The sequence below is a fragment of the Cydia fagiglandana genome, chromosome Z, assembly GCF_963556715.1.
Source record: "Cydia fagiglandana chromosome Z, ilCydFagi1.1, whole genome shotgun sequence".
NCBI classification, from domain to species: Eukaryota; Metazoa; Arthropoda; class Insecta; order Lepidoptera; family Tortricidae; genus Cydia; species Cydia fagiglandana.
Window position 1 is genome coordinate 39,163,010 of NC_085959.1, and position 17,173 is coordinate 39,180,182.

The 17,173-nt window shown below is 38.0% G+C and overlaps 1 protein-coding gene across 1 annotated transcript in view; it reads right to left on the minus strand.

The window, feature by feature from the left end:
• The window catches only part of LOC134678439 (uncharacterized), an 81,586-nt gene extending 65,546 nt beyond the window's left edge, over positions 1 to 16,040 (minus strand). Inside the window, exon 1 of the mRNA XM_063537016.1 lies at positions 15,748 to 16,040. Coding sequence (XP_063393086.1) covers positions 15,748 to 15,799 — 52 coding nt within the window. The 5' untranslated portion in view covers positions 15,800 to 16,040. The remainder of the gene's footprint in view (positions 1 to 15,747) is intronic.
• Between the last annotated feature and the right edge of the window lie 1,133 nt (positions 16,041 to 17,173).

The window sequence follows — 17,173 nt, forward strand, 5'->3', positions numbered from 1 at the left end:
TACTTGTATGTCTTGTTGTTATTAATAAGTTCGTAAACTATGCTTATATACCTAATTAGCATAATTAATAATATTGTAATCAGACAATTTGTCCCGAAGAAGCAATATAAATAGAAGGTATTTACATAATTTACAGTTGCATCTTTGACATAAACCGCTGTACGCTTTTAGACTGCGATGGTTGAAGCGATGATGATTAAAGTATGCTTGTAAAATGCTACTCCTTGAGCTACACCATTGAGTTGTATACCAATCTCGTGTCCGTAATCCAAATACAGAAAATCCTCATGTACAACCAGAAATATGTTGTCATTCTACAATATATTGCCATTGCGCGTCATTTGGTTTTTATTCCATTCATATTTTTAGACGTTTAATGTATGTTCTGTCTTCAAAAGTGCTTTCTCCGCGCGTGACCGTGAACGTCCACCAGCATCTGTTTACCAACAAGCATTATTAATAGAATTGGCGCGAAAGGCGGACTATAAGCAGCTGGCAGATACGTCTGTCTGTCTAATTACTCGCCGGTTGCTGCTAATGACTACGTTGGCGATTGACTACCCGTAACATTATTCAGTTCATCGGCTCAACAATGTATTGTTACTAGCGACCCGGCTTCGCACAGGTTACATTTGTACACCTTCACAAATACACCTAAACCTCAAGAATCACTCTATTGATAGGTGGAAACCACATGAAAATCCTTTCAGTACTTTTTTACTTTATCACGAACATACAAACAGACAGACTTTGTTTTATAAGGTGTAGTGTTTTATTTTTAAACGGTTTTATTTAGCTTTACTGCGTATTATTTGTTTGAATGTTTTTCTGAAATCTCGGAACTAATAAATTTTGACTTTCCGCAACGTTATTCAGTTCATCAGCTCGAAAATGTTCAGAGACAAAGCGTTTTTACATTGTCTGATCAACCATAAAAAAGAAAAATAAAGACTTTTATATTTAGGTCATCATCATCATCATCATCTCAGCCATAAGATGTCCACTGCTTAACATAGGCCTCCCCCTTGGATCTCCATACGTGCCGGTTGGAAGCGACCCGCATCCAGCGTCTTCCGGCGAACTTAACAAGGTCGTCTGTCCATCTTGTGGGTGGACGTCCTACGCTGCGCTTGCTAGTCCGCGGTCTCCACTCGAGCACTTTTCGACTTTTTTGTTATATTTATGTATACTTTTAATTACATATAATTATTAATTTAATAAATGTTTATTGTTCAAAAACGCGTTAGTGCGAAAATAATAGGAGTAGATGCTATAGGGCACTCTCTAGCAGCCGTCTTTCTCCAAGGGTTATCCAACGTCCAATATCGGATCGGACAATGTGAAAACGCTTTCACTCTGTTTTTATTTTTTCTGAGAGCCGAATTTTGTTTTTTCGCTGTAAATAAAACCAACAGTAATTCGTAAACAACATTCTTGTGGATTTCATCCAGTCTGCGTGGAAAAGTTCACTAACGAAGTAACGACTTGCTTTTCCGCGTTTGGGAGTCTGCTAGCTGGCGCGGTTGCACAGAGCGGATGAGCGGGTTGACGAAAAATACAGTCAAACCTGGATAAGTGGGACATCGAGAGACGAGTCAATTTGTCACACTCTGTCTGTATCTTTAGGTATTTAAATAAAAGTATACAAAATCTACCCTCAAATGGCTCCTTAAGTCAGTTGAGGTTAGATGAAAACTTTACATTATCAAATAATGTAGACAGGTTAAAGTCAGGTCGTTTAGTGACCAGTGACAGATCCAGGCGGTTTTGTATTTGGTTGGTTAGCCAATAAATGTTATAACTACCCGAAAATGTACAAATTATTTGTTTTCTTTTATGTAAATACCAAAAGATACTGAGTAGAAGAGGTATTCCACTTACCCAGGGTCTCAGTACTGTCACAAACTACAAGCCATAATTTACAATATGGCGGTTCGACGGAAATGGTCCGATCGTTAAGAGGAACGTCAAAACAAACATGCTTAGCATATCAAAGGCATCTTAGCTCAGTCTATTTGCATGTTCGGACGTATGTTGATTTTGTATATTACCTTAGCCATTACGTCGTACAATCGCCATCAGATATATCGTAACGGCCGAGGCGCTCAAAAATATCTGGACGAGTTGACAGTAGAGGCGTGTTCCGGTATTTGTGAGCGCGTTGGCCGCTCCGATATACATCGAATGTACGAGTAAATGCGACTAGCCTCCGCTCGTCTGCGTTGAAGTCGTTATAAAATCTAAAGCCTATTTTCAGGTTCACGGGTTTCATTCCCAATATTATGTTTGTGAAACTCTACACTAAAACATTTGAAGTGAGTATTAGACGGTAGTAAGTACTATTAGTTATTCTGTGTACCTATTATTATTTCAGGCCTAAAGTTCTAAACCAGATTTTATTCTTTGCATCTAAAGATTCCGCCTGACTTAAAAAATATTAAGCCCCACTTAAAATGTTATGGTGGTAAAAATTAAGGAAAACCTTCGTATTTCTTCAATTATTGGTCTTACTGCTATGCCCTTTCGTTAAATTATTATCATATGGAGATTTAAATTTGTGGTGAATATGTTTTGCGCTAATAACTCTTTTAATAATCGAAATAACGATAAATAGCAACCGAAGGGAAATTACAAAAATATTTTCCATGATGTCAATATCCAAAGAGAAAAAGGGGGGAGGGGATTGACGGTCGTCCACAACAAACCCAACACAATGTTACACATTCATTACACAATTTTTTGCGTAACTGAATGTACCTAACACTAGCAACACCCACAGCCGCGACGACGGCCGACGTCGACAAAAAACCGACCTTGCGACGGCTGAATGTCAGTGTCATTGCCACAGAGCAACAATGGCCGAACGTTTTGGTTTGTTCGGATTTGCGGAAAAAATACGGAATTGCGAGTGTTGGGGCACGTGAAGTCGAAATGCAATGTTGAATAGACGGTTGGTGTTTAACCTCTTAAGTCCCTGCGTACAATTTTTTGGACATATTACAAAATCTATTTTGAACTTTTATTCAGTAACTAAGGGTTCCAGTTTCAAAAACAAAACAATTGCTTCTGGGTCTCAGGAGGTTAAAATGTGACGATCCTTATGGCGGTCGCTGATAATGGCGTAAGCGCCGACCGCCATAAGGTACCTTTCGTCGTGGAATGTCACGAATGTTTTTCTCGATGTACACTGTTAGTATGCACAGTCAAGTGAACAAAATATGGGTGCACAACATCATACTCAAAATTTTTTCCCATAGCTCTTATGTCAGCGATTTAAGAACTATGGCACATATTTTTGAGTAAGTTTTATGCACCCATATTTTTACACTTGACTGTACCGTGTATACTAACACGGCAATACGAGTATACGTACAATTAGGTACACAAATAACCTGTTCTTTGATGTAAAAAATATATATATTTGTTCAGTTCCGAGGTTCTACTGCGAAAATAGAAATTCAAAAGTTCTTTACGTGCCTCTCTGACAATATATTCCGGCAGATTCGAAATTTAGATTTTCGTTTTTCGCGGTAGGCCCTGAACTACTGGTCTAGATTTTATCGTTCAAATATGTGTTGCAAGAAGGATTTCCCAACTTGTTATGTACATAATCAATTTAAAATAGTAAAATTTCATCAATCCATTATCTTGCATTTTGAAGTCGTGGGCAGGAACTATTTAATGACTACTTCATTTTTTTTTTCATACCTACTACTAACGTACATACTACAAAGTGAGTAAACTGGTAAAAGTACAGGAGATATATTGTTTTTTGAAAACCCTACCAATGTGACACATCCGTTTCATTTCCACCGTCACCCCAACCCACTAACGATGTAATACATCAACTAGGCCCGACCGATAAAAACCACAAATGGAAACCAACCTCATTGTCCTATCCTGTTTCTTTGAGGTTTCTGTTTCTTTCCAATGTATGTCGTCAAACCGTTACCTAGCCTATCCACCTTGCACGCAAGCTACACGAAATTGAACCTTAAGTTGAGGGCACAAGGCTGTCGGTGTGAGAAAGTTTATGTTTGTAACTAACTGTGCTGAGAACAGTCTCACGGGAACTGATTTTAAAGTTAGCTATGGTCATGTAATACTATTCTACTTACAACTAGATGGAGTTACATTAACTACTTAACCCTTTATAGAGCTCACTAAGATGTTAACTATGAATGCCCACCTAATTATAACATCATCTTGTTGTATTTTATTTATTTTTATGCAGAATAGCTGTTGCCCGCGACTTCGTCCGCGTGGAATCTTATCTTCAACATTTTACATCTTTAGTACCTATAATTTTCATATCCAAGCAATGTTGAAATTAAGTACTTTTCTTTTTTAGCAAGTTGTATGAAGTTTTAAGTCAAGTGGATTTTGATGTTGGTTGCTGAAATTACTTTTCTTGTATTCTCATAATAGGTACCTATGCCTTTATACAAAGATTCAAGTTCCGCATTCCGCACTCACAAAATACCTGATACAAACTTTCAACCCCTTTCTCACCACCTTGGGGGATGATTTTCAAAAATGCTTGAATTAGTTTTCATGTTTTTTAATTTATTACCTTTTTTCCAAAAAGTTAAAGTTCCTAGCTTAAAATTAAATTTACACCCCAAGACGAACTTTCATCCCCTTTTTAACCCCCTCAGGGGTTGAATTTCCAAGAACGTTGCAATTACTTTTTTTTTGTAATCGGCTATTATGCCTTTCTAAGAATTTTCAAAGCATTTGTAATGGATTTAAGCTTTGAAACCCATTAACCCTGTTAGGGGATGAATTTTAAAAAACGCTGAAATTACTTTTATTGTCTTCTAATAGTATCCCCAAATACAAAGATTCAAGTCCCGCGCTCGAAAAAATGTTTGATATCCATACAAACTTTCAACCCTTTTTTCACCACTTTAGGGGATGAATTTTCAAAAACGCTGAAATTAGTTTTCTTGTATTTTTATTTCAAACGTTTTTACAAAGTTTCAAGTTCCTTGCTTAAAATAAAATTTGCACCCGCAGACGAACTTCCATCCCCTTTTTAACCCCCTTAGGGGTTGAAATTCCAAAAACGTTGCAATCACTTTTCTTTGTAATCGGCTATTATGCCTTTCTAAAAAGTTTCAAAACCATTTGTAATGGATTCAAACTTTCAACCCCTTTTTAACCCTGTTAGGGGATGAATTTTACAAAACGCTGAAATTACTTTTCCTGTCTTCTAATAATATCCCTAAATACAAAGATTCAAGTCCCACACTCGAAAAAATGTTTGATATCCATACAAACTTTCAACCCCTTTTTCATCACCTTAGGGATTGAATTTTCAAAAACGCTGAAATTAGTTTTCTTGTACTTTAATAATATATCTTTTAACGAAGTTTCAAATTCCTAGCTTAAAAGAAAACTTTAACCCCATACAAACTTTCATCCCCTTTTTAACCCCCTTAGGGGTTGAATTTCTCAAAATCGCTTCTTATCTCTTGTACATTTTATAAATGCAATCTGGTGTGCAAATTTCAACTCTCTGGCTTTTGTAGTTTCGGCTCTGCGTTGATGAATCAGTCAGTCAGTCAGTCAGTCAGTCAGTCAGGACACTTGCATTTATATATATAGATTTGGAAGAATTTGAAGAGGCGATGAGGCCCGGGTCGTGTAATTTTTAAATCTAGACCATTAATGGGGGCTAACTTAAAAATTGCCACTTAGTACAATTTTTACAGTAAAAGGTGCCACTTAGTACAATTATTACATGTTACTTATAGGTAATTATATTATACTAATTATGGTCAAATGCCATGAAAAACTAAGGGTCTAACGCGAACCACGTTCGACGTGTTGCCTCATGCAGATGTTGATAGTGCATATTTAGGAACATTCATCATTGGCCACAGCATCTTTGCAGATGATAGTTGCAGCGACTAAAGAAGGTACTTTGAGGAGGTAGTCTGCAGCCTACATCGACTGCGATGACTGTAAAGCGACTCTACTATAGACAGGCGTGTCTCACTCCGCGATTTCGTCGCTTTGCTACAGGTAGCTAAAAGTACATCCGTTCGGCCCCAATTTTGGGGTTTGCCAAGCCGCGCGTGGCGCTGTCGCCACCTAGCGGCCATATCTGTGCTGATCGTAACAGACGCGTTTTGTTAGAGAGTGAGTCTTCTGTACCTAACTAGTACTATTATTTATTCTGTGCTATAGATAGACCCATGGCCGATCGGCATTTCTTGCCGCATCGATCACATAAGTACCTGGGGTAGTCCAACAGCTCTATGGCACTGGTCCCACCGCAAGCTAGTAAGCTATGAGCTATCGGCTATAAACACGAACAAAAGATAAGCACTCCCGTGTAAATAAAAGAGACACGGCGATATTTATAGCTCACCGCTGGGCGAGTAACTATAAATATCGCCGTGTCTCTTTTATTTACACGGGAGTGCTTATCTTTTGTTCGTGTTTATAGCTGATAGCTCATAGCTTACTAGCTCGCGGTGGGACTAGTGACTAAAAGTATTAGAAAACGATGAGGAGGACTATAGTATCTAGCTCTAATATTACTTGATGGTTTTAATAGAACTGGCCTTGAAACCGCATGAGCACTGATCAAGTGTGAATTGTCCTACAGTTGCACTCAGGTCTCGTTGAAGAGGTCGCGACATTTGATATGTTAATGATCTTAAAGTGGAACTGTTTTTAAATTGTTACGTAAAGGCTTTCGGTCGTCAACTGACCGACCAACCGACAATTTCTACAATGTTACTTATGCCCACTTGCACCATCCCACTAACCCGGGGTTAAGCGGTTTAACCGTCAACCCGGTGTCAGATTGTACTGGTAACCATGGTAACGCAAGGATTAACCGGTTAACCCCGGGTCAGTGGAATGGTGCAAGTGGGCCTAAGTGGCTCTGTGAGTAGACCTCGTGTTAAGCTTAGAAAATGTCATCATCATCATATCAGCCAGAGCACGTCCACTGCTGGACGTAGGCCTCCCCCAAAGCGAGCCACAATGACCGGTCTTGCGCTATCCGCATCCAGCGGACTCCGGCGACCTTTACCAGGTCATCACCTTGTAAGGGGTCTACCCACGCTGTACCTAACGGTACGTGGTCACCATTCGAGAACCTTTCTGCCCTAAAGGCTCCTCTACACGATGGGCCAACGCCGGCCACTCTAAGGGACGCAGCCATGCGGTAGAATGAGATAGCAATATCAATTGCTCCCTCTAACGCATAAATGCGTCCCTTGGAGTGGCCGGCGTTGGCCCATCGTATAGAGGAGCCATAATGGCCATCGACCAGTGAAAAATTGTTCGTCATCACAGTGAACTCACGACGATCTTAAGCGCCAACAGCGTCTCTGACTGGCCTGACCTTTATACCAAAATCCGCAATTAAAAAAAAAACCGGGCAAGTGCGAGTCGGACTCGCGCACGAAGGGTTCCGTACCATAATGCAAAAAAAAAAAAAAAAGCAAAAAAAAAACGGTCACCCATCCAAGTACTGACCCCTCCCGACGTTGCTTAACTTTGGTCAAAAATCACGTTTGTTGTATGGGAGCCCCATTTAAATCTTTATTTTATTCTGTTTTTAGTATTTGTTGTTATAGCGGCAACAGAAATACATCATCTGTGAAAATTTCAACTGTCTAGCTATCACGGTTCGTGAGATACAGCCTGGTGACAGACGGACGGACGGACGGACGGACGGACGGACAGCGAAGTCTTAGTAATAGGGTCCCGTTTTACCCTTTGGGTACGGAACCCTAAAAAACTAAAACTGGGTTGACAAAAAAAAACTGTTTTCATAGAATCTGGTCACAAAATTTCACTAGAATCGGTTAAGAATTACGAGGAAAACATCCGGACATACAAAAGCCAGCAACGGAAGCAAATAGCGCACGTTAAAACGGAGGCCTTCGCTAACGCTACGGTCAATAGAGTATTTGACTGTATTTATAATAAATTATTTCACACCTTGTATGAAATAAATCAATAGATAGTTAATTGTTAGAAAAATATAGACACCTAGCAGTTATTTTTAAACATAAGTAGGTACTATTTAATAAATCGGATAGAAATATAAAAAGTAGGTGAGTTGACCGCGACGTCATTGTGTAATGTTTCATATAAATTCCATATTAGCAAATCGTTCAGACAGGTCTAAAAGAAACAGATTTGACTAATAGGAGAATACCCTATTATTTGACAGAATCTACCCGATAAGTGGCTATACATTGTCTGAGCTAGACATTTGGCAGACACTGTGCCGAATTCTGGCCGTTTGTTCCTCGTGGCGTGCCAAGTTTTTGTAAAGTGACAAAAAGAGAAGGCATTTTAAAAACCGGCCAAGTGCGAGTCGGACTCGCGCACGACGGGTTCCATATTCCATACCATTACGCAAAAAACGGCATAAAAATCACGTTTGTTGTATGGGAGCCCCAATTAAATATTTTTGTTTTGTTTTTAGTAAGTATTTGTTATTATAGCGGCACAGAAATACATCATCTGTGAAAATTTCAACTGCCTATCTATCACGGTTCATGACATGAGTTACAGCCTGGTGACAGAAGGACAGACGGACAGCGGAGTCTTAGTTATAATATTAGGGTTATAATATACATTCCACGACTCTTCTATTTACGCACAGACTCTCTCGGCCCTATTCTAACTTTAACACTAGAGATCATCTAGAGATGAATAAGATACGATATCGAGAAGATATAGTCATTTGTAAGTTAGATATGTCAAATTTGACGTTTCCGCGATTCTGGAGGTCCTCTTGAACGATTTCGACAAGTTATGACTTAGATATCCAAGTCACATCTAGTCGATATCTATTGTAAATCTAGCTGATCTCTATATCGTCCCTAGATCTTGTGATTATCTCGTTTCCCGAATACGCGTGTCTATAGTGTGTATCTAATCTATAAGGAGCATTCCACGGGCTGTCCCGTACAAACGCATTGTATTTCCTGTGTTGCGACTTTTTCTCAGTCTGTGCATATTTTTGACCATTTGTCATAGAAAAGGAAACTCTTATACCTTTAAATCTTCAGAAACCTCGCGTTTGTACGGGACAACGGTAGACAATTTCATGGAATGCTCCATAAGTAGTTAAATAAAAGTAAAGAAAATATACCCTCAAATGGTTTAGTGACAGCTCCAGTGGTTTTGTATTTGGTTGGTTAACCAATAAATTTTATAACTACCCGAAAATGTACAAATTATTTGTTTACTTTTATTTAAATACCTAAAGATACAGAGTGTAGTCATAGACAATTTTCTTCAATTACATCTCTGTGAGCACTACACATACAATGAGCTCGATAAAAACAAACAATTAAGCTATTAACGACTGTAATTGTAGTCCGAGCATAAAAACTCGTCCCAGCCTTATTAAAAACTAGAATAATACGTAGTAAGGCTTTATAGTTCGTTTTTTTTAGCATTAGAAATAAGGTAAACAATCTTGATGTGTCTTTTAATTGAAAAAGACATTTTAAAAATAAGTTACGGCAAATATGTAACAATTATGAATCCAATACGATCATTTATATTCTTCTGCTTTCATAAGTAATAAGTAGTTTTCGATTTTTAAAAGGCGTTTTTCAATTAAAAGACATGTCAAGATCGCTTACCTTCTTGCAAGTTCTTTCTAATGCTAAAAAAAGACGAACTGTAGTGCAAATTGGACGTGTTCAATTACATACATGTATACCTGAATGAACATGGGAGGTATGTTTTTACTGTTTATATTTATAACAAATTTTATAAGTTTTATAAGGTGTAGCAAGTGATAAGTTTTTCATACATTGGGCATACCTAAGAGCCAACAGGAGTGGTCATTTCTCCATACAAACGTACTCCTCGTTTTCCTCCGTGGTTTTTGAAGCTAGAGCAGTGATTTTTTCAACACAGATTAAGATTGTCAATATTTGTGTCGGACCGTTTTGCTTTTTTTGATATTTTTGTTTTTTAAGGCGCAATGAGAGGCGTGGCATTCAAAACTGATATCAATTAGCCAAAAAAGCAAAACGGTCCGACACAGATAACTTCATAATCATTTAGATTTCCAAATTTTGTTACGATTGGTTAAGTTTTGGAGGAGGAAACAGAGGAGTACGAAACCTCGATTTTTGAGATTTTTACGCAGGATTTTTCGCCTTGTCCTTATCGCACTAGTTTTAAGTGCCGCTTCCGTTAGCGAGACGGGTACATATTTACCTAAAAAATTTAAAACTCAGCTCCTGTTTCGTCCTAATACAGTTTAGCACATTACGATACATGTGCGAATTACCTATTCCTATAAAATAAACTTAACACGATCTAAGTCATTATTATTCCAATCAAAGCAGTAATTCTGAAAAATAATAACATGTACCTATGTAATAAAACCCTATCATTCGTTCCACATAATTATTGTAATGATCAAGGAAAATCAAGATACCTATATTAAACATTATCAGATTAATAAAAAATAATAATATGGTAAGACCCGAACAAGCACATAAGCAAATATAGACAATATAGTTTTGGCTTGCGTCACAGTATCAAACGTCCGTCTGTCTGTCACCAGGCTATATCTCATGAACCGTGATAGCTAGGCAGTTGAAATTTTCACAGATTATGTATTTCTGTTGCTGCTGTAACAACAAATACTAAAAACAGAATATAATAAATATTTAAGTGGGGCTCCCATACAACAAACGTGTTTTTTTTGCCGTTTATTGTGTAATGGCACGGAACTCTTCTTGCGCGAGTCCGACTCGCACTTGGCCGGTTTTATTCATAAGTGTCCATAGCTAACATTGCAGTACTAAGCAAATTGGATTCCTTACGTTTAAAAAAAATGTATGGCAAAAATATACACAAACGCAATATTTCACCGACAAAATCGCAATTTCCTTGTTTTCCATACATCGCCAGACCGGTCGTCAATTTCAATAAAAATACATGTCAAGATTGTTTACCTTTTTTCGAATGCCAAAAAAACGAAGTTTATACTCTGCATCTTTAGGTATTTAAATAAAAGTAAACAAAATCTACGTTAAACGGTTCCTTAAACCAGTTGAGGGTAGATGAAAACATTACATGATCAAATAATGTAGGTTAAATTCAGGTCATTCAGTGACTGATCCAGGCGGTTTTGTATTTGGTCGGTTAACCAATAAATGTTATAACTACCCGAAAATGTACAAATTGTTTCTAGTAGGAGTAGGTAGTAGTAGTAGTGATCACATTATTGTACACAACACAAGTTTGTTTGTTTACATATCTTTTAAATACCTTCTTTAGGTATTACTATTATTAGGTATTACAGAGTATAGTTCAGTGCATCTTTTCATTAATTTAGTGAACTAGAATATCACATTATCACACCATCGTGAAAGCAATAATGTGACAGCATAATTATGACAGTTGAATAGAATTTGTTTTATATTGTTTTCTGGTTATGATGCATGTATCTCTGTAAGTATGCATTTAACACGAAATAAGACTTTCCTTTACGTAATTATCACGCTATTTTATGCGCTAAGTGGATAAAATGTGGTTTTTATACCAAATAATGTAAATCCAAGTATCCAATGAGGATAATGTCTTTAAGCAAATTAATACATTTTTTTAAACCAAAATGCAAAACCAGTCGATTGCTATAGTCTGTATCTTTACGTATTTAAATAAAAGTAAACAAATAATTTGTACATTTTCCGGTAGTTATAACCACATAACATTTATTGGTTAACCAACCAAATACAAAACCGCCTGGATAATTCATAGAACGACCTGACTTTAACCTACATTATTTGATCATGTAATGTTTTCATCTACCCTCAACTGTTTTACGGGGCCTTTTGAGGGTAGATTTTGTTTACTTTTATTTAAATACCTAAAGATACAGAGTATAGGTGTGTTTGTTGTTCGATTTACCCAATAAATGACGTTATTACCGACGCAAACTAGGTAACGGTTGTATTGTGCCAGAAACCCTAGTGTAAATTTCATTTAATAGCATGACGAGCGTTCGCGTTTGCGCCATTTCCATTTTTGTACGGGATTTTGAATATCGCGCCAAGCGGGACGTTTTGGAAACTCAAAATCCCATACAAAATGACATTTAACGCAAACGCGTACGTCACATCACGCTATCCAACGAAGTTTTCTTAGTACAGAAGAGCATCTATCAACTAATACTAGTAATACCGATAACTTACTAAGCAGGAATATAATTCGTAATCTTTACCTGTCAATTAAAATTGCCATAAAATAAACTCATTTACGTTCTCGACTCACTTATAAAGTAGGTTATAACTGTTATAAGGTGCTCTGGTCTTGTACCAATATATTGTCCTTACATCCTTGTACTAGAAACAACTGGCGTAAGTACAGTACTGTCCATACTGAGAATAAAGGGCGTATTTATGTCAGCATTAAAATGTAAGGAGTAACGTATAGTCAATGGATATAGACAATATAGGACGTCTCTTTATAAAAATATCTACGTTACATACTCCCGTAAGTAAAGGCTAAATATGGGCATGTATAACATATATTAGTTTTCGCGGGTGTAAAGCAGGCCACTGACGAGCCTTCCAAATGGATGCCGTTACAATGGATTCATCCAAATGGAGGGCATCCTAATATTAAACATTGTACGTTTTTGACATTCACGGACCGATTTTGGATTGTAGCCACGCTATTTGGACTGTTGGAAGGCTCGTCAGTGGCCACCTTAATATGTAGGTACAGTCGCCATCAGATATATCGAAGCAGCCAAGGTGTTCACAAATATCTGAACACGCCTCTATTGTCAAGGCGTTAGAGTGCGCGTTCAGATATTGTGAACACCTTGGCCGCTCTGATATATCTGACGGCGGCTGTACATATCACTACACCTTATAAAGGTGGCCACTGACGAGCCTTCCAACAGTCCAAATAGCGTGGCTGCAATCCAAAATCGGTCCGTGAATGTCAAAAACGTACAATGTTTAGTATTAGGATGCCGTCCATTTGGATGAATTCATTGTAACGGCATCCATTTGGAAGGCTCGTCACTCTCGTCAGTGGCCTGCTTAAAACAAAGTTCCCCGCCGCGTCTATCTGTGTGTATGTATACAGATGTAATATGTATGTTCGGGGCGGGTCGCTGTAGTTCACAATAAAAATCTTTGTCTACGTATTTTTGGGCCGCCCTCTGGCATTCCAGAATTTCCAGATCAGACTGATGAGACGGACAAATTGGGGCAATAGAACTATCATTTTAGTATCCAATATATTAAAAAAAAGTTTAACATGGATGGAACAAAGAAGCTCTTGATTTTTGTGTATTAGCCAGTTTTGAAAGTCCGAGAATGACCTCGAGAATTATTCGGTGATGAATTTAACGATATCATTGGCAATAACACCGACGCGTATTTACGAACGAAAACAGAACAATTAGAGCAGCGCCGCGAACGTTGGTCACGCACGGAGATGTTATACTGGAAGAAATGTTTTGAAACGGTAACAAAAATATTATTAGGGTTACGACTAGCTGGCGCGGGTGCACGGAGCGGGTGAGCGGGTCAACGAAATATAGTATGAGCACAGAAGTAGTAAAAAACTCTTTAATATTTTCTGCGAGTATGAGCAACGCTAGAGGGCCTACCGCGAACCACGTTCGACGTGTTGCCTCTCTGTCACACTAGTAAATTCGTACGTAAGTGTGACATCCCAGGCAACACGTCGAATGTGGTTCACGGTAGGCCCTCAGGCGCGGACCACTTGCGCCTTCTCCGTGGAGCCCGTGCACCCCACGCTTCTGTCTAAAATTAAACCCTTCTTCCATTAGCTAATGATAAGCTTAAGCTATATTTCGTCGTAGGGACCCGGGTATGTCCTTAAACTACGTCCAAGACCACCGGTGGACGGGCAGCAGCGTCCCTCAAATTCGGTGTACTCGACTGCGATCGCCAACCCGCCTGCCTGCCAAGCGTGGCGATTATGGCATTCACCCCCCATAACAAGGGCAAGGCCTATGTTCAGCAGTGGACGTCTTATGGCTGAGATGATGATGATGAAGCTTAAGCTATGATTAAGAAAAATCTAAAATCTCAACATGATTTTAAACCCCAGACCTGTCAAAATCCCGATCTCTCCGCTTTGCCTTAAGGTTGGCTCGTAGAGAATGCTTTTGGCATTAAGTCCGCCTTTTGTACGATAAGTTTTCTTTTGTGCAATAAAGTTTAAATAAATAAAATAGAAAATCGATATTTCGTTGGAATATGAATTGATGGACCTGAGCAAATTCAGTCAGCAGGTCCCGTGGAGACCGATTTTTGAGTTTCGAGCGCTAGATTTCGTCACTCTGTGGACCAGTCACCCTGAGAGGAGATTCAATGCCATTAGAGGCATAAAATAAATGCGATGAGCGACGATTATTGGTTATGGTTGTAAACAAACTAATTTAAAGTAATTGCTACTTAAAACGCACTTTTGAAGGCCGAGCATAGATGGACATGGTAATTATTATCGTTAGGATTTACACACTTTACACATAATATCATTTTTAGTGTTCCGTACAAAACTTTGTTTACGGAACACTTATGGGATCACTTCGGTCTTGCAAATCAGTTAAATACGTTTTTTTATTTGGAAATTACTATAAAATTCATTAATCCTATGTAGGTACTGGGTTTTAAGTTTTATTTTTTCATGCTTGTTGTTAATGTCATTGCGCTAGTTTTCGTCCACTTGACGGAGTAGAAACTAATAAGATATTTTATTTTCTACCGCTACTTGCTAAATATCATTTTTATATCGATAAATCTCATGATAAATCTATTGTTTAGAATTAGAATTAGGGGGGAGGGAGGGAAGTTAGGGACATAGTGCCTTTTTTCGACAACATTATTATATTAGGGACTGCAATAACTGGTAGGTTAATTTATATTAAAATTTTACGAAGTGGATGAAAACTAGAGGGGGGCGATTTTTGAACAATGATCCTCGATTTCGTCACTCATAACTCGCTGGAAAACGGCGGAATGCTAATTTTGAAATAAGAGCGATAGTGGAATCTAGTGGTATTGACCACTCGTTTTCAATTCTATTAGTAGAATTTAAATGCCCAGTAGTGGAGATATTATTGATACACCAAATCGAGCGGTAGACATTAAAAAAATTGGCCCCCTAGACGTTAATTATTAGTAGTTCAAATGTCAATACCTACTTTAAAGCTAATGAACATTTAAAATGTCATCATTTCATCAATGTTGGCGATATATAAACTCGGACCACGCTAACTTTGCAGAAACATGGCAGTAAGAAAAGAACGCATAGCTACCATTATATACCTCAATGCGTAGCCTTTGATGCTTCAGTTAGCACCTTATCACAGTAGGTGAGTGAACACAAGGTAGGTAACTGCATATTACTATTTTATGAGCAGGTTGGTACACTTAATTAGAATAAGAAGAATAAGAATAAATTTATTGCTCACATATTGATCTTACTCTAATTAATTATTGCTTGCTCTTATTGTCAATACATTATATATTAACAACATATTTATTATTCCAGTACACCTAATAAATAGAATATAACATATTATAACTTTATTGCTAAATAAATTGGAAGGTATCTTGCTAAATACGCCTAGCATCCGTGTAGCTAACGTCATTTAACTTTTTTTAACTTGTTTAATGGGACCGTGATAATGAGGTCGGCGAGTCGATTAAAAAAACATGACGACAAAATGCACTTGAAAAAACTTACCGGCTGAAAAGCACTGGAATACGAACACGAAAACAAAATATCCCTTCAACATTTTCCCGTCAATATTTCGTGCACACTGACTAATTTAATGAAAAACTTTCGCATTGTGCAGTCGTTAAAAGAATAAGTTGAAACACAGACACTTTAATCCCACAGAGCACTTTGAAAGACTGTTTTCGTTAAAAGAACAGTATTAAACGATGTCACTGAGTGTTTTGGTTGTGCGAAATTGTTTGTAACATTTTGGCACGAGGTATCACACGCTAGCGCGTTGGCGCGGCGGAGCGAGCGAACTGACTTGAACTGAGCGTCACTAGTGTTGTGCCGCGCTCATTCTGCGCTCAGCAATGGCCGCCAATCGCCACATATAGTAGATTGTAGGTTGCTACGCGACATAGTGCCTTTTTCGACAACATTATACCTAGGCACAGAATAAATAATAGTACTAGGTACAGAAGACTCACTCTCTAACAAAACGCGTCTTACGATCAGCACAGATATGGCCGCTAGGTGGCGACAGCGCCACGCGCGGCTTATGGCTTTCCCCAAAATTGAGGTGGAACGGATGTACTTTTAGCTACCTGTAGCAAAGCGACGAAATCGCGGAGTGAGCCACGCCTGGCCTAGGTATATTCAGTAGAAATAACGAATACATTGGTAAATTTGGAAACAAATCCATATTTACCCTTGTTGCACCGTAAATACCGTTATCACGCTTAACGAACGGTTATCTTATCGATATTTTTTATTTTATAATGTACACTTAAACCTTTACGAGCGTTTTTATGTTAAAATATCTTTTATTATTCATATTTCAATAGAAATTAAAGTTTATGAAAATATTAGGTTATAGTTATGTCAAATACTAAAATTAAGTATGTTTATGTCAAAAGTTTTTTTTCTTGCGATTTGAATAATTATAGGGCAGAATTTTCAATACGGCAAATAGAGGCTGTTCGGAAAGAGAAGAGCAAGAGAAGAGTGACCCCATACAATCTACGACCCCATATAATCTCTTCTCTTTCCTCACATAATATCTTGTTTTAAAAAGGCTCAAGGGTGGTATTTCTACCTCATTTCTACCTGTCCAATGTCAGTGCGTCTCACTCTCACATTAAAAGCAAAATGTGAGACGCAATACACATTGCACAAATAAATTGGATAGGTATTTTATGTATCCACTCTCTCTTTTACTGCCACTCGTAAACCTCTTGTTCCGTAATTCCGTATTGCAGATAACTCGATAAGTAATAATTATTTGATTTACAAGGGGGGTAACTATTGTAACAAGTTATTGTTTAAACACGTAAATTGCGGTTACGCTCGTGCTATTATTGACACCCGAGCAAGCGACGGATGGCAAAATTAAACCACGAGCATAACGAGTGATTCGAAAAATGGAATCTTGAGCGTTGCGAGAGTTTTA